This window comes from Haplochromis burtoni, unplaced genomic scaffold (genome assembly GCF_018398535.1).
Source record: "Haplochromis burtoni strain Fernald_Lab_line unplaced genomic scaffold, NCSU_Asbu1 Contig_74, whole genome shotgun sequence".
Lineage (NCBI taxonomy): Eukaryota > Metazoa > Chordata > Actinopteri > Cichliformes > Cichlidae > Haplochromis > Haplochromis burtoni.
The window spans coordinates 1,700,749-1,723,901 of NW_024582435.1; the positions used below are offsets into that span (position 1 = coordinate 1,700,749).

At 42.5% G+C, this 23,153-nt stretch overlaps 1 protein-coding gene across 6 annotated transcripts in view; it reads left to right on the forward strand.

Annotated features, from left to right (window-relative positions):
- The window catches only part of lrp1bb (low density lipoprotein receptor-related protein 1Bb), a 262,657-nt gene that overhangs the window by 120,051 nt on the left and 119,453 nt on the right, over positions 1 to 23,153 (forward strand). For all 6 annotated transcript variants that reach the window (XM_042221787.1, XM_042221788.1, XM_042221783.1 and 3 more), the window contains 11 exons: positions 1,578 to 1,814; positions 2,027 to 2,207; positions 7,942 to 8,161; positions 8,811 to 9,000; positions 10,082 to 10,204; positions 10,494 to 10,637; positions 12,108 to 12,233; positions 13,050 to 13,163; positions 17,452 to 17,532; positions 17,726 to 17,896; positions 20,414 to 20,596. In XM_042221787.1, the coding sequence (XP_042077721.1) occupies positions 1,578 to 1,814; positions 2,027 to 2,207; positions 7,942 to 8,161; positions 8,811 to 9,000; positions 10,082 to 10,204; positions 10,494 to 10,637; positions 12,108 to 12,233; positions 13,050 to 13,163; positions 17,452 to 17,532; positions 17,726 to 17,896; positions 20,414 to 20,596 (1,770 nt within the window). The remainder of the gene's footprint in view (positions 1 to 1,577; positions 1,815 to 2,026; positions 2,208 to 7,941; positions 8,162 to 8,810; positions 9,001 to 10,081; positions 10,205 to 10,493; positions 10,638 to 12,107; positions 12,234 to 13,049; positions 13,164 to 17,451; positions 17,533 to 17,725; positions 17,897 to 20,413; positions 20,597 to 23,153) is intronic.

Genomic DNA, 23,153 nt, shown 5'->3' on the forward strand with positions numbered 1-23,153 from the left:
CTTGAGTTTGGAAACTGCAGTGGGAGAAGTTTGGTTTTGACAAAATACAGCAGCTGGCACATTTTCTCACAAGCTGGACATCACTTCCTCTTAGAGAGAAAGAACCGACACAGGATGTCAGAAATAGTTTCTCTATGTTATTTCAAAAACCAGTATCATTGTGGGGGCGGCTGTGGCGTCTCCTGATCTGAAGGTTGGTGGATCGATCCCTGGCTCTTCCAGTCCACGTGCTGAACTTTAGAACGCCGGGGTGAGGTGCTCATAACAAGCAGCTGCTGGGGATCTGTGCGGAGGTCGGCTCTGTCCTGGTGCTCCAGGTTATCTGTGTTACCTCTGAGCTAACAGCCTACCTTTTAATCTGTGCCAGCTGGCATAGGCTCCGCCCCAACCCAGCCAGCACCCCAAATTCAATAAGTGGAAGAAGACGGATGGAATATTATTCGAATACTTACTGTGAGCCGATTGGAGTCAAAGTTAAAGAGCACAGATCTAAAAGGTTTTCTCTGGCAGTTTTTCTAATTGAAAAGAATCTGAACTAATGTCAGCCAAGGATCTTCTGCTCATGTACCATATTAGAGCCAAGCATATGCCACGCATGCACGGCCTTCGCCCGACAGCGATGACGATCACAGCGGATGGTGAATGCACACCCGTTTGAGAGTAATGTCCTGCTATCGACCTGTCGCGAGTCTGACTGACTGTTGCAATAATGAGGTTTTAAGTTTGTCTGCATTTGTCGGCCAGTCTGATCAATCGCTGGACATTGTGTAGTTGACAATAAAAGCAGGGGATCAAATTGATGACACAATTTTAGGGCCCGCCACATTTCGATCGAGGTAACGAAGCATCGGGAGGCAAAGCGTGACACGTTTGATTTATGCCCCCCTCATAGATGTTCTGATGACACTATCTCTTTTTGCTCGTGCTTTCCATCTCCCTAAGCATAATGAGATTTAGTGTTAAATGGTAGTCCTTGTTCAAAGAGCAGTCACAGTGGGGTTTGATATCTGGGTCTCTTGCTTAATTGTCTCCTGGGTAGTTGGTATCTCCCCCACGAAATGATAAATTGGAGTGAGACATGTGTGGTCCTCACCCTCAGCATCCTAGTCTCCTGGGTAGGGGCTAAGAGTGAGGAGAGGTCTGCTTCTTTCAATGGAAGCCCTCCTTCATTCCTCCCTTTGCGTCTCCAGAGGATCCCAAAGGGTTCGAGAACATAAAGTCCCCTGAGCGGCAGGCGAGGAGCTGCCTCAGCTTTCCGGGCCTTTCTGCTCAGGCGTGCTTTTTTTTAGTTCAGAGACAGCGCAGGGTAAGTATTGCAATTGTCTGTTTGCTCAAGCATTTTTCTTCTCTTACGCTAAAGGCAGCTTCGTAGCAGGGCTGTGATTGAGGGGGGAGAGTATAGTCATTGGCACTGATTACTGGCTCCATTAGGGTAAATGAATGGCCCAGGCTCTGGCAAACATATGAGAACAATGTGGCCAGTAAGAGGGTTTAATGCTAGGATCAGCACTGATGAATTACACCAATTAATTGACAATAACAGTAAAAAAAGGGCGCTGTCCTTTCTTGCTTTGTAGAGCCCAAAAACGATATCTTCCTGTTCTACGGTAAGGGGCGTCCGGGAGTCATCCGAGGCCTGGACATGAACATCAAGTCCAGTGACGAGCACATGGTGCCGATCGAAGACCTGGTCAACCCTCGAGCCATCGACTACCACGCAGAGCTGGGACACGTCTACTTTGCTGACACCACCAGCTTCCTGATTGGGCGGCAAAAAATAGATGGAAGCAGCAGAGAGACTATACTGAAAGATGGTGCGTCCGAGTGCAGTCATGTTACATTTAACACACTCCAACAGCCTAAAATGTACATTTGTTACACTTTGTATAACACTAACCCCAAAGTTCTTTAATGATGTAACAACATTTATAAAACATTTGATGTCTTTTATAAATCCTGCTGAGCTGTGTGTATAGATAAGGATGTGGCATATATTTGATAGGTCTGTTGAATTCTTTTGTTGTAGAACTTGACAACGTTGAAGGAATCTCAGTGGATTGGATTGGGAATAACTTGTATTGGACCAACGATGGGTACAGGAAGACGATCAGTGTTGCCAGGCTGGACAGAGCTTCCCAGACCAGGAAGACTTTGCTGGAAGGCAATATGTCTCACCCCCGGGCCATTGTGGTGGATCCTCTGAACAGGTCAGAAAAATAATATTACACGAGCAGAATTCAGTGGCAGAAATAGTTTGTTGGTCCTGTGCAGGTATGGCTAAGCATCAGTTAGATGCAGACAGGCTATAATGCTGGAAAACATTACCAAAACAGCACGTGCGTGGTGTGTGCTCCATTTTTTACGCCCTGACAGAAAGTGAGGAAAGCAATTATCTTGCCACTCTCACTCTCATCACTAAATGGACTTTAAACAACTTCAGAGGTAAAAATGTTACGCTTTTTATTGCCTCGCTAGTGTGTTGTACAGAATTTAAATTGCCATCAGATTTTAGGCCTGGTTGGTAAAATTCAAATAACGAATGAATGTCCGCGCCCTGTTTTATTTGTTGTATGTCTGTGAAGCTTCTCAGTCATCCAGGTCATCGTAGTCTAAGGCGCTTGGAAAGAAAAGCGTCTGGACTTCTTTAAGTTGCTTGAAGACGTTTCATCTCTCATCCGAGAAGCTTCTTCAGTTCTAAGGTCAAATGGTGGGGAGTCCCAGATTTAAGTCCTAGGGGAGTGTCCCCCCAACGGGGTCATGAACCCCTTGTTGATCCTCTACCTAATCACATGAGCCAAGGTGTGAAAATCAGCCAAGGTCCGGGTGAACCCACCTAGCCCCACCCTATCATGTGATTTCCTGAGGTCAGGTGGCGTCTGGGAACGTTCTCAGAACTAGATTATAGATGGCAGACAGTTGATGTCATAAGCCCCGCCCCTCTGTTCAAAGATGGCCATTCTCAGTGGACATAGATGCTTCTTTCACTCCTCTTTCAAACCATCTGTCTTCTATGTCCTAAATGTGAATATTGGTGTCCTCAAATTTGTTGTTGTTTGTTTTTGATTCATTAAATGGTTTTGAAGAATTGGCAGGATACTGTGGAGAGTTTCACCTTTAACCTTTGCCCAAAGTAATATTTCATGTAGGCCGCTAAATTGTGGGAAAACAATACTTCAGTGAGAAAAATGTTGGGATTGTTATCACGGTGTTTGTAAGAGGCTGAGGGACATTAGGTAATGTGCAATAACCTGATTTAAATGACATCTCCGTTCCTTGTGAGGCCCGTCCGATGGATATTTGAGTCTGATGCTGACACGGTTTTTTCAGTGTTCAGTCTCAGTATACTCGTTTTATATCTAGGTTACTGTATACTGTATGTTTGAACTGCATGAAAAGGAAAACCATGCATTTTACAAGCTCATTAGCAGCTTACTGTGAAGGCACCACTGTGTGCATAGCTGCAATGCTGCAGTGTATGTGCTGCAGAGACTGGTGACATTATATAAACCAATAAAGCAGAGAGATATAGCTGCTCTTATTAAACCATCTCTGATTTCTTTGGCTCGTGTTTTTACATCAGCCCATATATGGCAGCACATATGCTGACACACGGCACGATGTGAGATGCTACTTTCTCGCACTAGCATGAATTCCCAAAGTTTCTTAAACTATTACTTTGCAGAAAGTGTTGCTTTAGCAGACATCTCCTGTGATTGATGATAACCTATGAATAATTTTCATCAGCACGATTAAACTGACAGAACATCTGTTTTTCTGAAAGCCCCTTGTGCAGCCTTTAACTCACTCATCTCGTTCCAAGAACGACACCAAGCAGCTCATTAGCCACAATTAAACCATTTAATAGCTAATTCTGTGGAGTTCTCAGGGACAATCTTATAAGCATTTCTGTGCACATTCCTATAAGTTGAACTTTGCTGGCTGATTGGTAATTATCATATAGAGTTGATGCTGCAAAACCCAAATTCATTGAGTGTCTTAAGGTTCTTAGGGATTAATACTTTAAGGCTTAAATCGTATTAACACTCCCCAAATCCATTGCAGTCAGAGATTAGTTTCCAAGCCTCAAGGGACTGTTCCAAACATTTTGCTATACACAGCTGTTTCGCTGCTTTAGGGACACGCACCAAAGCAAAAACAAAACTTGCTCATTCCTAGTTTAGTTTTATTTCCCCCCTTTGTTGAAAACAGTTACCAGTAGACAGTTTGCCTTTATTTTTAGCTCTCTGTCTTATTCTCGATTCCAACAATGAAACTGATTCCAGCGTTGCTATACGAGTCACGTTGCGGTGCTGCAGGAAGGAAACTGACGTTTATCTGAGGGATTATTAAAAAAAATCATGTTTGCGTTACGTGTAAAGAACAAAACGTTAAACAGCTGATATGAGAACATGGCCTTAAACTTTAAGGCTAATCAGGATGGCGCTGAGAGTTTCAGTGCTGACAGATGTGCCACAGCAGCAGAGTTGGGGGTGGCAAATAACCGTGTCACTTTTTTTGTATAAGGATTAATAACTTTTACTCCAACCCTCCCACTGACAGCACAAATGATTAGAAGAGCTAGTTTTGGGCTTCTGAGGAAGCGTTCAGCCTGAAGCCGACAGCCCTTTGATCTCTATCTGCTCTGCTGGAAGAGTCTCTTAAGGTGAAATGGAAGCAATTCTCCAACACATCTTCTGATCTTTTGCATCCTCGATGCCTTATTTTTTCCTCACTTTGCTGCTTCTAGTCTGTGTTGACACCATTAACACTAATAGTGTCATACCTAGAAACTGAATACATTTATTCATGAAGCACACACATGGCAAAAAATATGTTACTAATCACACTTGGTCAGCTCCTTAGCGACTGCATGAGTGTGCAAACAGATGGACGACACATTTATGGACAAAACCATCATGAAGGTGTCTCGTAAGGATCCGGTCCGCCTGGGCATTAACCGGAGCAGCAGTGCTAAAAAGAGATTCCCTACTTTGCTGTTTTCATGACAGCGATGAAGGCTGGGCATTCAACTGGGCTGAGATCTAGAAACTGTGAAGGCCGTGGCATATGAGTCACATCATTTTTATATTCATAAAGCTATCCAGTGACCCCTCATGCCAGAGGAGAGGAGCTGTCCTTATCATCTGAATTGAAAAGCCCCCCCCCACACACACACACACACACACAGCATAACAGGGCTGAGGAAGGTGCTCACTGCAGGGGTGGGTGCTTTAGCTTTTTCTGCTTTAATTTATCGCCTGTTTACAGTTTAGAGGCTTATGTAATAACGTGGCACGCTCTATACATTTTTTAGCAAACAGTACAGATTATTAGAAACTAAAAGTAATGCTGCAAATTCTAGTTTTTGTCATGTTTGCTTCTGGATAACTTGCAGATTTAAATGAAAATATGAAACGTGGACAATTCAGGTCTGTGTTTAAGTCAGCTGTGAACCGTCTTCTACTATAACGGTGAAAATGCCACGATGTCTGATTTCATGCCCGTGTTTGCCGTTCTGCATGTAGCCATATGTGTGTCTGCATGTTGAGTGGGGAGCCGGGGTGCTGTGAATAATTCATGAGGTCGTAAAGATGACTTTGAGACAGTGGGAGTCTTCATTCAGCCCCATCTCTGATTCTGTTTCATCATCTCTTTGCCAAGCTCTCTATCATTGATGAGAAACAAGGGGCCACGTGGCTCAGCCAGGAATCCTCAAAGAGAAAATCTCTCGGGCACGGTTACTGGAGAAAAGACCTGTCGAATTATTGACCCAATCGTGTTTCACATACCACTGGTCCTCCGGGAGCTGTTTTCTCGACATACAGAAGCTACACTGAAGCACTTTGGTTGAAAATATGGACCGTCTGACTTTGACGTCTAGTAAAGCTTAGCTTGAGAAGCCTGAAATGTTTCTTAAGCTCTGACAATTGAAGTCCAAACACGTGTCTGATTACCTGCTTTTAAAATATGGAGAATCTAGTTTGTATCCATTTCGTCTTCATCGGGGAAAACTTCAGATTTCTGACCTGGCGGAGGCCTTCCTGATTTCTTAGGTTTTTGCATGCTTGCATGTTTTTTAATGATGATGTCACTGACTTTGTTTCTCAGCTGTTTCTTTAGACTGTGGCTGCTTTTTCAGATCCTTGGCCATACTTCACTTTATCACACAGGTTTTATTTTCCATGTGTCTAAGTTCTCAGTCATCCAGCTTGTGGTAGATCTTAAAAAAGAAGGCAACCAAAAGTGTTATTGAAATGTCTTCATAAACTCTAAGAAGACATCTACTTAACAGTAGTGCCGTATTTTTCGGACCGTAAGGCGCATTAAGCAAACCAAACAGTCAGATAAATCAAACTTTACTCAGCTCATTCTTCTTGCTTCCTCCACTTCTGTGCCATTGATTGATTCATGCTGAATTCTCTGCAGCTGCTCTATTCCCATGTTGTTGCAGTATATTAATGACTAACCTCGTATTGTGGATGGATTATCTCAGTTGTTCTCCTGACTGAAGTTTGGTCCGTTTACAGCATCCTGCCATGCGATTGCATTTGTCCCTAACCATCAGGAACCCTCACGTTAACTTTTATAGTGGAAAAAAGTTAGCGTTCATCCTCCAGCTTCACTGTTTATGTTATGCTAACATAGCTGTGTCGCTAGCGATCACGTAGCACATCATTATATACAGCTAGCCCAACTTCAGTAACCCTACAAACGTCACTGCTGTTTAGTTTCCTGTCTTCATTTATGTTGGAAGTGATAGCAGAGCTGTACGTTTGAATTTTTCAGAAATCTCTCAGTCAGAACATGCTATATCATGTTTAGGTAACTGCGAAACTAGCGAGCTAACTTCCTGCTAACTTCTAACTCGTTAAATGTAATAAATTCTGTTTTCATGGATGCCTGGATGTTAAACTTAATTGTTACACCTGGTAAAGCAGCAACGCTGATGATTTTATTAAAGATGAAAGAATTTAGACAGTTTTTAACTCTCAGTGATGCGCAGTGTTTGACTTTGGGACCTGAAAATGACGGAGTTTAGGACCCAGATTCCTCCGTGAGGCTCCTGACTACGGTAGCCGTAATGCTCTACAATCCATCAAGCTGCTCGGCATCCTAGCTTAGCAAAGTCATACTAAAACTTTTTGACAGATGTTTGAGCACCGTGTAGCACATAAAATCGGTTCGAGGTCAGTAAGCACAACCAGAATTCATAAATAAGGCGCACTGATGATTTTTGAGAAAATGTAAGCATTTTAAGTGCGCCTTATTGTGCGGAAAATACGGTAGTAATCAGGGCTGGGTGTGGCAAGAAAACTCAGCTTAGCAATGACGTTTTCACTGAGAGCCAGGTTTAAAGCTTTATTTCCCTTAATAAATGAAATCACGATTTAAACTTTGTGTTTACTCGGGTTATCTTTGTGTTAGATTAAGATTTGTTTGATCTGAATTATGCAAGTGTGACAAATAATAAAAAGAAATCAATAAAAACAGGAAGGGGATAAATACTTTTGTAATGTGTTTGTCAGTACAGTTTGTGTTCCCTATAATGTTGCCTGCATGAATCAAACTGCATGAGAAAGATTCAGTGCCGGAGCCTCCCCATGGGCACTCGGAGCAAACCTCTGAAGACACTGTGACAAGAAATAGATCATTTTGAGAGAGGCTTGCAGATGCTGTCACATCTTCTGATTGATAAGTAATCAAAGCAGGAGGCTGCTTGTAGAGGGAGCAGTGAGCAAAACCATTTAACATCCGCGTGTCAGAAAGTAAGGGCAAAGATGAATGGGGAGCAGACGGCTGAAATGAACTGCTTAGTTTGAATATGAGGTGTGATCAGTGTCAGCGACAGCAAGTTGTGATCTACAGATGCCACCGATGCCGTGACACTGTTTGCTTTATCTCGCTGCTGGCACTTTATGTGTTCAATTCTGTGTGTGGTAGCTGGATGTACTGGACAGACTGGGAGGAAGATGAGGTCAACGACAGCATAGGGCGGATAGAAAAGGCCTGGATGGACGGATCCAACCGCCGCATTTTCGTCACCTCCAACATGCTGTGGCCCAACGGGCTGACGCTGGACCACAGCAGCAGCACGATGTACTGGTGCGACGCCTACTACGACCACATCGAGAAGATTCACCTAAATGGGACAGGAAGAATGGTATGTTACTGGCTTTCTTCTCAGGTGGTTATTAAACCGAGTTAGTCCACTTTAGCAGAGTTTAACAGAGGGCCAGAAGGTGGACTTTAAATCACGATTTAAGTTCACGATTGGAATCGTTTGTAGACCAGCTCATTCTCATTTTTTAGAATAATGGCATTTGGAAGGCAGTCGATTAATTTAGAGGCTACATTGTTGCCATGTTAAGGTTTGATCGACTGCGGATGAAAGCATCTGTCCCCTCTGGTCAGTTGTAAGGCTGTTTTCTGCACACGCTTCCTGCATTTCAGGGTTAGGGTGTGTACGTTTGCAGCAGTGCGACGCCTGAAACCTGCTCCTCTTCCCACAACAAGCATCCTTTCATCCCCATCCGCTCATCGACTCTACTGGCATATCACGCTAATTAATTATTTGCAAATGCTGTTTAATCAATGCCAAGATTCTAGCAAACATTATTATAAGCAGACGTTTCTGTGTGAATAAATTTGTGCAGTGAAATTGAATCACATTCATCATATACTGCCATCAAATAATCTTTACGCCTGTATTCAAACAGCCAGACGCCCGTTTGAGATGACTGATTCCTCTGACGGTGTCTGTCTGTCGCTCTGACCTCGTGATCCTACTGACTGTTTGCTTCATGTTGCAGGTGGTGTACAGCGGGAAAGAACTAAACCATCCGTTCGGAATCTCTCATTACCGCAATTTCATCTTTTGGACCGAGTACATGAACGCTTCGGTGTTCCAGCTGGACTTGACCAACGGCGATATCACTCTGTTGCGGAGCGAGAGGCCGCCGCTGTTCGGCCTGCGTGTCTACGATGCGCAGAGTCAGCAAGGTTGGCTGCTTTCTCTTCATTTAGTCGTCATCCCGCCCTGACACAGAAAGTGGCTGTTTTGCACTGGAAATAGAACCTCCCCCTCCTGTGAATTCAGACATTTATAGCTCCTATAGCACTTTCCTTAATGGAGAGCACTTTATAAGATATATACACCAGAAAGTTGCGTATATGCCTATTGCTCTCAAATTTCACGGTATAAACCGGCACATTGATCAGCAGTGACAGTAGCTTTCAAATCACTTTGGGCTCCACTTTATGAAGTTAAATAAGATGACCAAGGTTTGGATGTCTTTGCTCTCTGCTGTAACAAATGATGATGGATTCCCGCTGTTAGCATGCTGAAAAGCAGAGATAGCAGAGGCATGGAACATGTCAGCAGAGAGCTTCGCTGGCCTCACAGGACGTCTTGCTTTTTGCTTCACACCAGGTCAATGCTGTTGTGTTGCTCTGAATGCAGAGGCCGTTGCAGTTAAAAGTCACTGTACTCTAAAAACTCTCACTTGGACATTAAAGTGGCTGCTATATGCACAGCCTCGTTCACGCCATGCAGAGACGTTTCTCTTTTGTTCATGCCACTGAATAGATTAATTGGCTGTCCGGTACTCTGAGTATTACTGATTGGCTCTTACAAAACCCAAAGCTTTATCTCATTGGCTCAGGCACTGCCTTTGGGTTCTGTGTTAAATGAAAGTGACAAAGGTGTCTCATGCCTTAACTTGATATGTGACTTTTTTCGATTGGAGAATGTCAGCTTTGTCCTGAAAGACAAATTATTCCTCCGAGAATGATAAAAATGTCAAATGTCTTTCACCCACACCGTTCCCAATAATTCACCTGACGTATGCTTATAGATCTCGCGGCATACACCTGGCGTGTGTCTCTATGTGGGGGAAAAGCTTTTGTACCAATGAAATGATTTATTTTGCTGCATTTAAAGGGTTTCCAGAAACTCTGATCTTTATTTCACAGATGGGGAAAAAAGGGGAAAACCAGGATAATACGGAGCTTAAAGTCAGCTTAGAAAATGTCGCTTTAAATGAGCAAGACACCATGCTGTGTTTGGGTTCTGTTTCTCCAGGTGACAACGCATGTAGTGTGAATTATGGGGGCTGTACTACCCTCTGCCTCGCCATCCCAGGAGGGAGAGTGTGTGCCTGCGCTGACAACCAGGTTCTGGAGAAGAACAATGTCACCTGTGCAGGTAGGAGGACGTAATGAATCAGACGAGCCCTGAGATCAGGTTGTCCCAGTGTAGTGTAATCCTGCCGCGTCCTGTGGGACAGGCTTCTTTTCAAATCTGCTAATAAACAAGTAAATACAGCTGAGGGAGGATCCCAGTGGGTTCCCACGCATGTACACATGAGGTTATGAAACATTAACACATTGTGCATGCTCGTTATTCGTTTTATATGCCAATATTTTCCCCTTAACACGTATTTGTTAGAAGGCGCGGGGCTAAAATGGCGTTTTCTCACTTGTGTCTCTCTCAGAAGCTTCCAGCAGTAGTTTAGAGCCACAGCGATGCAAAAGTGATGAGTTCCAGTGCCGTAATCAGCGGTGCATTCGGGCCTTGTGGAAGTGTGACGGAGATGATGACTGTCTGGATGGGAGTGACGAGGAGATCCAGAGCTGCTGTGAGGATCTCGGAATTAGTCTGCAGGCAACACACTGCACGCTAGCATGAAAAATGCACTGTCTGAACAGACACTGTACACAGTGATGCGGCCAAGCAAGCAAAGCCTCAGCTTTTCAGGGCTAATTCCCTCTGGCTGTCAGCTGCTGTGTTCTTAAATGTCACTGAAGTCGGGGTGTAAAGTGCTCCCCTCCTCCACTTTCTACGTGCGTCCTTCTACAAATCAGTCGTGTAAACTCGATGTTAGATGGTTAAACATGGACTTTATTCTTTTTATTATTATTGTGTTTCAGATGGCAGCAGCACATCTTAAATACAGACCAGCCCTCCACTCTGTGTTAGCCATGAACTTTGCACTGGGTAGAGTTACAGCATGCAGAGAAACACTCATTTCTTTAGTATGATTAATGAGCGGTGAGGCTTAATGAGTTAGAATTATCAAAGTTAATGTTAAATATTAGCACTGATTTTTTTCTCTTTTTCATGATAAAGTCGCCTCAAATAAAACAAAAATCAGGCACTAAAAGCAAAACCAACCACAAATACACTTGAGACCACTAAAGGTGATATAGAGACTCCATTACTCTCAATTAAAGGACGAACCACGGAGGAGAAACATAAATGAGATTCCTCACACTCTGAAACATTATTACTCCTTTTATGGTTTTTAGTGCGGCTTGTTGTTGTATCAGTATGAAATTAGTTACATTGTAACCTTAATTAAGTCTCAGTGCAAAGCTGCAGATATACTGTATAAACAGGAAAGAGGTCCGATATTAAATAATATTGAAACTGAGACTCTGTGACTGTGAAACACTCGGATACGTCCCAAGCCGGTCATAAAGATGGCAGCCACATCTGTTATGTTCTAAAATAAAGCCGATTACAATCTGCTCGTTCCTTCTCTGAATTCAAATGTTTTTGGCCAGCCGTGTCTGTTAGTGTAGCTCCGCTGCTCTGCTGTTTGACAGCTGGACTTGACTTAATATTTATACTTTGTGAACTTAAATAATATGAAACCATATGAAACCAAAACTACAAAGAAAGCTGCAGTGCTGATGAGGTGTGTCTTACTTTAAAGTTTTCTCACATTGATCAAATGTGAGTAAACAGCTTGTGAAGCACACGCTACCTGACAAAATGACGATCATGCATATTTTTGACTGGCACAGTACGGTCTCAGGTTTGGTTGGCGTGCGTCAGATAATTATGACCAAATAACACAATAAAACCTCACAGGTCGACAGTTCAGCACCGTTTGAACCCAGACTGCTCTGAAGGCAGGTCACGTCAGCGCTGAGTGACTTCGTGACAGTTCTTGAGTGGGTGCTGTCTGCAGTTTAGGTTCTGCCACACTACAACACTAACATGTTACAACATGCAGTATTTGTCAGATACATTTTTTCATTCTTGTGTTTGTTCATTTGATTTTATTGACTGATCTGCTTTTTGTGCGGTGAACTCTTTGCAGACAACCACACTTGTCCCCTCAATCAGTTCAAATGCAGCAACAATCGCTGCATCCCCAAACGATGGCTCTGCGATGGGACAAACGACTGCGGCAACAACGAGGACGAGTCCAACAACACCTGCTCAGGTACGCACGGGCTGCTTTCACGTCGGGTTTAGATTTGGGGAGTTTTGGATGTCAGTCGTGTGCCATCTGTCAGCGCTGCTCGTCTGTGCTCGCTGGCTCATTTTCAGTCGTTTCACATTTTATCAAATATGATTAATTCTATGAATAAACGCTGATGTGAAACCGGTGATTTCAGGAAAACGTAGCGTGGTTACAGGTGCTTCTCCGATCAGTTTTGAGGACCGTTCAGCTATGTAAACTTCTCATCTGCACAGTAGGCCATGAAACATTTGTCTCTGACGTCTTTTGATAAAAATGTTCTCACTTCAGATGTGCTTTATTCTCTAAGACTTGAACACTGGTGTCAGGTGCTGTCAAGGCAGCCGTCACTGTAATATTTTGAGGCTGTGAAGGAGCGGCGGTACTGTGCAATCAATCTCATTGTTTAAGGGCGTTCTAGTATCAAAGACTTGGAGCATCTACGAGGACACTTACAGCATATCGCATTAGTCGTACTTCTCCGGAGCTTTTTATCCTCAGAGGATCGATCGATGAGCATTAGCCAGAAGATGACGAATGTTCCCCCGTCGGTGGATTGACACGCGTATCCCACATCAGCTGCTGTCACGAGTGTGACCACCAGCACGTAACTGACGGCCCATCAGCAACAGCGCGTTTTCCACGCCCGTCTTCAACCGCGCGATTGAGTGATAAAGGGTTTGCGCCGGCCTTACATTGACATTTGGGTGATCTAGTGACCATTAGAGTTGTTGTGCAGCTGCTGCACTGACTTATGCAGGTGCGATTGAATTAAGTGGCCTCTTTCTTCTTCCTCAGCCCAGCCCTGTCAGGCAGAGCAGTTCTCCTGCCAGAACGGACGATGTATACCTCGCAGTTGGAGCTGTGATCGGGAGGACGACTGTGGGGATAAGTCTGATGAAATATCATGCGGTGAGTCACGCGTGCTTTTCCCCAGACGTCACTCAAACATCACTCTGTGTGTGACCGAGTACGTTTGTCTTGGCTCTGTTTGACTAACAGCAACATGATGATTTCATTAAACACAAGTAAAATCATTTGGGGTCATTTTCTGTTACTTCTCACATTTAATATTAGTGAGATGTTTTAACTCTACACTTTCAGGGTAAATTTAATATGCTGAAATTTCAAAAATCTCTTTACAAATGTCAAATGTATACGATGCAGTTCCCACTTGGAGCTAAAAATATGTGCTAAGCTGTTCTCACCTCATAATATGATACAAGTTCTGCTGTTTTCACATTACTCTTTAATAGCACAGCATAGGGGAAATAAAAAAACACACAAGTACTTTTAAAAATATAATAAATTAATAAAATGTTGTTTTCTTTTTACAACAAAACAGCTCAGCTAGTGCGACAGGTATGAAAGAGATTTATGTAAAACAAATCAAACCAAAGCTAGCAGACCTATGCAGCGTCTGTGCTGCTATACCTACACGGCTAGTGCAGTGTGGATGTTTGTACTGCTGCCTGTGGAGCTGCTGCAGGTTCAAAGACAAAGGAAGACTGATGCAGGGTGGATAGCAGGAAGCACAGGTGAACAATGTCAGCCTGCTGAGGTAAAGGATTTTGTTTTAGTCAGTAGCTCCGGCCGGTCGGTGGTCCCTCGTTCGATCCCTTTAGTGTGGCTGCTTCCCAAAAGTAGCAGCTTAATGTCCAGGAGAGTTAAGGAGAGGAGAGAGATTCTGATCTGCTGGACAGTTTTAATGCAGTTTGAAAACATGAAGGTAGAAGAAGCTCAAGACATTTAACAACTGCAAAATTCTTGTGCATTTTTGTGACGTTTTAGAAAGGCGCTGCTTCATTCAGTGGACAGAGAGACAGTTATTGATGCTGTGTTCTCTGGACCAAGACCTAGACATGTCCTCACAAATGGCAGCAGCTTCGGTGGGTGGTGCTGGGTACAGTAGCTCACTGTTCTGTAGTCGTGTCTCAGTGGTATTATACAATCTGTCAGCTTCACTTAGGGAAAGTTGTACTCTGTGTTCTGGGCTAATCCTAGAAGGCATAATAAAAATACATGGCATGCCATTATGACCCGAGCGCTTTGAGCTCTTTGAAGATGTATTTAACCTTTTATTGAAGCAGGGGAAAGGATGTCTGCAGCTACAAATTTCATACGTTTTCATCAGCGATGCTGAATTGGAAGCATACGTTTAAAAGGAGGTTTTAAGACTCGCTTTAATCACTATTTGTATGAAATCAGCCTTTAACAGTGATCGATGTTTGCCAAATGCTGCAGCGTGCTGTATCGCCTCAGCCTCCCTTTGTGTGTCCTAAGCCGCTTCAATATGCAGTCACAAACAGCCGGGTTGTAAGCAGTAATTAAAGTTCATGCTCGGCTTCATTCAATCATAATCAAGCTGTGCAGCAAAACATATTCTCTCCCGTACTGCTGTCTGAGCTTCCTCAGGCATTACTTCTCTGCAGGCGCTGCTCTGTGCAGCTCTGGCAGCTCACTTAGCTTCAGTGGAGCTACTGTGGGTTTAGGAACACCTGAAGCTCAGTGGTGGCCGCCTTAGAGATTGATACTAATTTGGATTTTGTTTGTCAGTAGTTTAGTAGTTGTCACACACCGTCTTCTACTGGGCGCTCGGTTCGCTCGCTGCTCTGTTCGCCGGCATTATTTATGGATGCCGGTGTTTTATTTTTAACAACGCTCACTGTTTACTCGAAACCTTCATTATTTATGTATGTCTCGTCTTCATTTTTAACGAATGTTAAATTCCAGCCAGACATGTGCCGTCGCTGAAACCTGACATTTTTGAGGAAAGCATCCTGTAGGACAGAAATATTATCTGTCTCCTCTGCAGCGCCTAAAAGTATTCCAGTCAACAAATCATTTCAAATATAGGCCTGTGTTTTATACTCAAGTCAATAAAGCTTCAGGCATCCAGGATCATATCTCCGAGTCAGAAACACGGCTGGTGTCTGATGGGAATGAAAACGTTAACCTGACATTGTCACAATGTCACCTGCACACAGAGTCCACCGGACACTGTTTGATTATTCAGTCTTTTTGTGTATCGTCATGAAACGTAATGTTGAACCGAGACGGAGCTCCTGGGTTTTTGCTGTTTCTCTGACTGCTGGTACAGTCTGACCTGGGACGTCCACTCCTGGAGGGACTGTGTTAACACCAGAGATGGGCAGTAACGCGTTACTTGTAACTGATTACTTTTTTCAAGTAACGAGTAAAGTAAGGGATTACTATTACAAAAACGGTAATTAGATTACCGTTACTTTCCCGTAGGAACGCTGCGTTACTGCGTTACTAAAACCGTGATTTTTTGCGAGAATGTCTCACGACAGTGACGTAAGCGAGTGCGACGTTCGTGACAACAGCTGTGTGCAGATCAACAATGGATCACATATCGAGTGCAGAGAGAGTATGAGCGTGCAGCGTTTAAAGCGTGGAAGTACTGACCTTACTTTGAGTTTGATTCCATAAAAAGTGACAAAAACATGAGTGTCCGCTGTGCGTGGGAAGAAAACTTCTTTTTACAGCGAAAAAACCCCTAAACTTCCAACAAGCACCGAGTAGCTACGACGTAATGGGAAACTCACAGAGAAACTCGCGGATTCTTCCACTGACCGCGGCACACCTGCACCAGGGTAACCCTCCGCCTACCCCACTCCTGCTTTACAGGTGAAAATAGAGCAACAGGACCGCTGAGTCTTTGACTTTATTTATTTTCTGCTGTGTTTTACTTGCATCTATTTGAAAGACTGAGTGTAAACACAAAAAATATTTTATTTTATGTGCTGGAATGTGCAGAAAATAGGTTTAAATGTTAAACTAATTTCTTCCAGTCAGAGAATGTTGCAGATAATTAAATGTTTGCTTGATGCATAAAGTTAAAAGATTAAAACTAATAAAACAAGTTTTAAAAAGAGACTTTTCCATTTGATTACATTTTGTATGATGGATTATGCAGAAAAAGTAGAATTGGGCTGAAAGATCTATCGCTTTATCACCTCTTCAGGTTGTAAATCGTGTTTTTAAAAAGTAACTAAGTAACTAAGTAATTAATTACTTTTGAAAATAAGTAATCAGTAAAGTAACGGGATTACTTTTTTGGGGAAGTAATCAGTAATTAGTTACTGATTACTTTTTTCAAGTAACTTTACCAACACTGCTGTGTGCAGTTCATCAGGTGAATGTGATGTTGTTACCCTCTCATCGAAGCAGTAAGAGTGAAAGTGTGTCATCAGCAGAAGAATCAGAAGGATGCTGGACATCTCAAAATCCATCATTCTTGATTCAAACATTATGTTCCTTTCCTAACATCACTTTAATCAGACAACTTTTTTCTGTTCTGTCAGATAATGCACTTTGTCACTGTGTGAAAGGGGTAAAAAACTAAAATGATGAAATGCCTAACCTAAGAGTCCCAAATGAACCCAAATGGGAATCTCTGGAAGGTCGCTGAGGTTAAAGCTATTACTAAAAAATCCCTACGGTTACCGATCTGTGGTGGAGACGGAAGATTAAACCTGAGCGTTGTGAGACACTGGGAACATCCTGCAGTCACGAACGTGAGCTGTCAGCAGATATATTTAAACTACAGCTTATCAATGTTAGTGTCATTTAAAGTTATTCTTTAAGTCGGCTCCAGACTATCAGTGCATGTATGGAAAGACGTATAACAGTAATTAATATTTTTAATATTTTCAGTTTTATGCTCATGGACACCTTTAACAAACCTTCATATAAGAATTAACATGATAGTAACATTTATATTGAAGATGTTTCACCATGACTGAAATATCTCAGGACTGATGAATGAGTTTCCCTGCGATGTGTGCATCCATAAAGTGAGAAATATGATTTTAATCATTCTTGTTTTCCTGTTTTTCTTCCTCTAACTGAAACGTGCAGCTGCCTGTAAAAACCTTTTTAGTTTATAGATTATTTTCATTATTCGACAGAGTTATGAGACACAAGTCTTTCACTCAGACTGTCGTCTTTGATTCCATGCAGTGTGTTTGTTATTTTTTACATATAAAAATGTCATAAGATTATTTTTAAAAATTATTGGTGTTGTTTTTGTTTTATTTTATATCATTTTCAGAGTCTAGGTCAGTGTTGAGTTTAGGACACAAACCTGATGTTTGCTATCACATTTTACAAGCACAGCTGATTGTTTGTGAAGCAAATATTTCTTTAATTTGAACTTATGTTTGTTTATGTGCAGTTTTCCCCACCTGTGAGCCCGTCACCCAGTTCAGCTGCTCCAGTGGACGATGCATCAGTGTGGAGTGGCACTGCGATTCAGGTGAAAGCATAAACTGGCTCTAACCTTGGCCAGTGGTAACTTTATTGTCCCCAGTGGGAAATTGATTTTTCATCAAAAAAGTGCATTGTGCAACGGCAACAGCCCTCATGGTTATAAGCAGGATTATATATACCTTACACCCACCAGCGTTCATAATAATAATCTGTCACTGAACTTTTGTGCATGTGTGCAGATGACGACTGTGGAGACGGCAGCGATGAAGTGGGCTGCATCCAGTCTTGCTCCAATACCCACTTCCAGTGCTCTAATGGTCGCTGTATCCCCGACCACTGGGCCTGTGACGGCGACAACGACTGCGGTGACCTCAGCGACGAGACCTTAACCTGCAGAGGTGGACCTGCATGTAAGCGATGTCTGCGCAGCGTGTTAAAATGCTGATGAACAGGTTTTGAAATGACCGACACATCCTGTCTTCCATTTGTTCAAACAGCTAGTGTTAACCTGTTTATTTATAATACACCGTCACAGATTAAATCATCACACACGAGCTGCCTGTGCCACCTTCACGAGCGCTGATTTATATTTATTTGAGTGTGCAAATGATTTTAGTTGCAATTCGAATCAGCATTTAAATGTAGGTGTTGTAATTACAAGTTTAACAGCTAATCAGCTCGAGTCCACTAACTCTGTGTTCACACTGCTGTGTGACTGAATCTTATCTGCTCTGTGTGCGCGGGAATTTTACCATCAGGACTTGAATCGTTTAATCTAATTATCACACAAACCTTATGTAAGCTCCTAGAAAACTCACAGCTCGCTTGCTTGTCACTAGAATGTGTGCACCATTCATCAAACCATTTCCTGATGGGAGCTGCAGACGTCTCCTCCCCCTGTGTCTAATTCTGCCCCAGAGGCTTGAATTTGTCTCCGCTGTGCTTCTACTGTTAAATAGTTTTCTGTTTTTTCATTTAAGCATTAAGCCATCACATCCAAATCAACACACACGGAATATACAATAAGGTGAGCTTGAACCAGTGAGTCAGATACTATGTCTGACTATGGATCAGCTGCTCAACAGAAGGTTGGTAGTTTGATCCCCGGGTCCTCCGGTGAGCACGGTCGTGTATCGTTGGGCGAGTTTTGCTTACCCACCCAACCATTCTTAAAACACAGGCTGTGACTCCACAATTACACACACACACACACAGCACACACACACACACACACACACACACACACACACACACACACACACACACACACACACACACACACACACACACTGTGAACAATATACAAGTACATTTAGAAAAGAAAATAAGAAGAGAAAAAAAACTACTATACAAATTACATACACTGAAATACATGTTGAAGGAGGGAAGAAGTATACACTTATTTAATCCCACCCCTTTGCCATAAATTATCAGTTAATATTTAGTCAGCTTCCTTACTGATATAATTTGTAATAAAAATAGTGAACAGATTTCTGATATACTATATACTATAATATCACATCATGAATTTTTGTTTTTTTTAAATAGAGACATTCACTTAATTTAAATATTTTCCTTTTCTTTATAGATTGAGAAGATCATATTTTTATAACTCTTTTTGAACAGTTTTATGTTTGGACGTTGCTTTAATTCCATATTCAGTTTGTTCCATAGTTTCACTCCATGAACAGAAACACAAAAGCCTTTTCTTGTAGTACGTACCTTCTTGTTTTGAAGTTACAAAAACCCCTTAAATTATAACTTCCTTCTTTCAAAAAAAACATACTCTGAATATTACCTGGCAGTTCTTTATTTTTTGCTTTGAATAGAATTTGTGCTGTTTGGAATTTCACTAGATCGTCAATTTTCAATATTTCAGACTGCAAAAATAGTGAGTTTGTATGTTCCTGTAACCTGCATGTGGATGATTCCAACTGCTTTTTTTTGAAGAGTAAAAAGTGAATGTAATGTTTTATAGTTGTTGCCCCAGACCTCTGCACAATAGCTTAAGTACGGTGAAACCAGTGAACAGTAGAATATGAAGTGATGTTTGTCTAATACCTGCTTTGCCTTGTTTAGTGTTGCAATGCTTCGTGATACTTTGGAATGAATATATCTTACGTGAGCTCTCAGTTAAGTTTTTCATCTGTTATTACCCCCAGAAATTTATTTTCACTGACTCTTTCAATATCAACACCATTTATTTGAATCTTTGCATTTGTATTTAAACTACTATTTCCAAATAACATAAGTTTAGATTTATTCAATCTTAGTGAGGACCTCTCACTGACATATGCTTTCCCTGTCCCCTTACTCTAACCATGAAGAGTGGATGTGTAGCCCTGACCCTCAGCCTAACCCTAACCAGCCAACAGGGGACAAAGAAATTACACAAAATTCCTAACAAGCAAAACGGGACAAAAACTAACGAACAAAAAAGACCAGGCTCATCGGGGGAAGAGGAGGACCTCAGGGTGGACTTCGGTCCACAGAGGAACACTTAAACTTTTGTCCTTAAATGTCTTCAAACTGGTGGGCACAGCATTTTGTCCCCATAAGGACTGTTGGTCTCCACAAGTATAGCAGCATGCCTGTTTTCTGTCCTCACAAGGATGTCTAAACACGTGCACACACACACACGCAGCCGTCGTACCCGATTGTTTGATGAAACCCGTGTGTGTGATATACTAAGCAGAGCGATTAAAGAAGACAGAAATATCTCGGACACATAAACCTTAAAGACTTGTGAAATAACTCCATTCTTCTCGGGGTGCTGACCTGTTATAGACGCCGCTGCCCGGCTCACTATCATAAATATTTGCCACCAATACGTCTCTTTTAAAATAAAGGTTAACTGCGACGTTTTTGCCCGTGACACTTTGCTGTATATCTCAAAGGCATTCATTGTCAAATTAATTTTGTTTTAGTGTTGCCGCCGGTGATCGAGTGCAGTGCCGAGGAATTCCACTGCGTCACCGACGGGACCTGCATCCCGGAGCGCTGGAGCTGTGACGGCGATAAGGACTGTGAGGACGGGAGCGATGAGAAGGACTGCGAGGGCACGAAGAGGATGTGTGACCCCAAGGCTAAGTTCACCTGCAAAGATACAGGTAGTGAATACAGCGCAGTGATAACAACGAGCTGTGAGTTAATGTGCAGGTGACAGGTAGAAACACACAGAGCGGTCCTGGACGTGCCACCTCTGTGTTGGGGTCCTGTTGTTGTTGTAACTCAACAATTAATGCAAACTGATGTTTCGTAGCTTTGAGATACTTTCCAGATTTTTTTGAATGTTTACACTTCATGAGTCAGCTGACAGTGATGCTGTGGGTCTGACTGCGGTAACATCGGGTCCTGGGGCATAAAAATTAAACTTAGCATGGATTTGAGTTCAGTAAGTAAACCTTTAAACAAGAGTGAACGTAGTGAAATATGAGAGAGTCCACAATATTTGAATGAGTTATAAATGAATCTGAGCATCTGCGTGTGCTTCTTCAACCAATCAGAGTCTGTTTAAACCGTCCACGCACCCCGACTGAGCATCTACCTTCTTGTGTTAAATGTAAGAAAAAGGGCAAAAACAAAAAAAGTCCTGCAGTCCTGGAATTTTCCACTTATCACTAAACACTTTTCCTTTTCCTTTTTGCTGCATGGTGACAGGTTGGCTAAAGCACACAGTTATTATTCTCTCTAGTTCTGCCGTGTCAGATCTCTGTTCACTCATGCAGTTTGTTCTGTCCTCCTCTGAAGAACACAGTGCCCTCTCTGGAAATATTCAAAAAGCCTTTCTAAAAGAGCCGGTCTTTGCAGCTCTGACGGATGAAGGAGAGCCAGAGATGAAGAGGATAATCTGAAGCAATGCAACAAAACGGCATCTAGCGTGATAGCAGCTTAAGCAAACTATGAAGTCAAGCTCAGGCACAATCTCAGTGACATCAGCTGATTCCTCAGTCGATATGCTTCAATGGATCAGATTTAGCTTCCCCACTGGTGCTGCACATGTGCAAACCAGTTCACAGCCCAGCTTTCCCTTCCTGCTCCCAGTTCGTGCACGTGACAGAAGCGTGTGCTCTTTCTTTACGCTGTCCATGTGTGAGTATAAAAAGCAAGCACGATATATACCACCGATTAGATAATTACTGTAATGCAGTGAGATGCTTCACTTGACTGTGGTGCCTGCTATTAATACTACATATTAATAAGTAATGCTAATAGTACAAGCACAGTAATTTATCCAGAAGCACATTTTTTTTTGCATGAAATATCTAATCTCATGCCTTTAAATACAGTGTTTGATAAAGTATTCAGTCACAGGGAGGAGTCAGACATTTAAATGGGGAAGGATTTATTCTCAATTTGAAACTTTTAGCCTGAGACAGTTTAATGAGGAACTTCTAGTCTGGAATCACTGCCAGATCTTGCAGGAATAAATCTGGATTACAGTGCCTACTGTATACAATCCATGCATCCATTTATATGGGAGTGGATATAGTGCGTGCTTTTATCAGGGATCTTTACCTTTAGCATTACACTAAGTATCACAGTGTTGCTGTGCAGTCAGGATCACGTGGATGATATCAGCAAATATTCAGTTCAATTCAACTTTATTCATACAGCACCAAATCACAACACCAGTCGCCTCAAGGCGCTTTATACTGTAAGGTCGACCCTACAAGTATGAAGCTCTTTATACACGGAGCGTCTAATTGGTGAGAAATGTTCAAATGCACACAGAAAACACTGTAAATGCACTCGTCTATTATTTAAAAGTGCATTTGCAGCCACACTGAGGACCATCTCAAGAGAGTAGCCATCTCTCATTTGTGGCTACGCTAACGTTTTGTTGAATTAAATATGAAACCTGATATTTTAGTAGGTTGGTCATATTTGCAAAGAAGATAAAAAAGTATTTCACCCTCAAAATAATAATAAGCAATAGCCACGTTTAATAAATCCACTCAGGAGGAGGTTTCCCCGTCGTGCCGCCCACTCTGAACAAAATCCGTTTCCCTCCTTTTACATCCTCGATCCATCCTCTGCTCGCAGACTGTGCGGTTTTCAGGCTGTGTCGTTCAAGGTGAAATTTTCAGGATGGAGATAATTCAATTACACAAATGATTAACCTCCTTGTCCATGTGCATTAGCACAAAAACAGCCCAACACAGCATCTGCGCCACAAGTGTCGAGCATATTTTACTCACGGAGAAGCGTTTGTGTTTATCTTTGCAACTACGGTACCACTAAATGAGACATTTAGAACCTGACGGGTTAAATCAGCAGCGTCGTGTGAATGCATTTTTATTTAAAAGCAAACATACGCAGTCGCGGCACCATCCCATGTGAGTTTGCACCGATCTGGCGCCAAACACGGCGGTGGGATCGAAAATGTGGAAAACATACAAGCTTTGAGTGATGCTGATACATCCCAGTGTCTCTGTTATTCACCCCCTCGTGGTTCTACCTACATCTTCCTGCCCGCAATGAGGGATTTACCAATCAGGCTCCTTTGCACAGCACAGGGAATATTGATTGTATGTGGACTTTTTCATCGGTTTAAACACAAACCTGAGAGGCAGCTTGTTGACTGTGGCCTTCTGGGAATAATACATGGCGTTTGTTTTAAGGTTATGACAAAAGAACTGAGAAATCCGTCTCCCCCTGAATGCA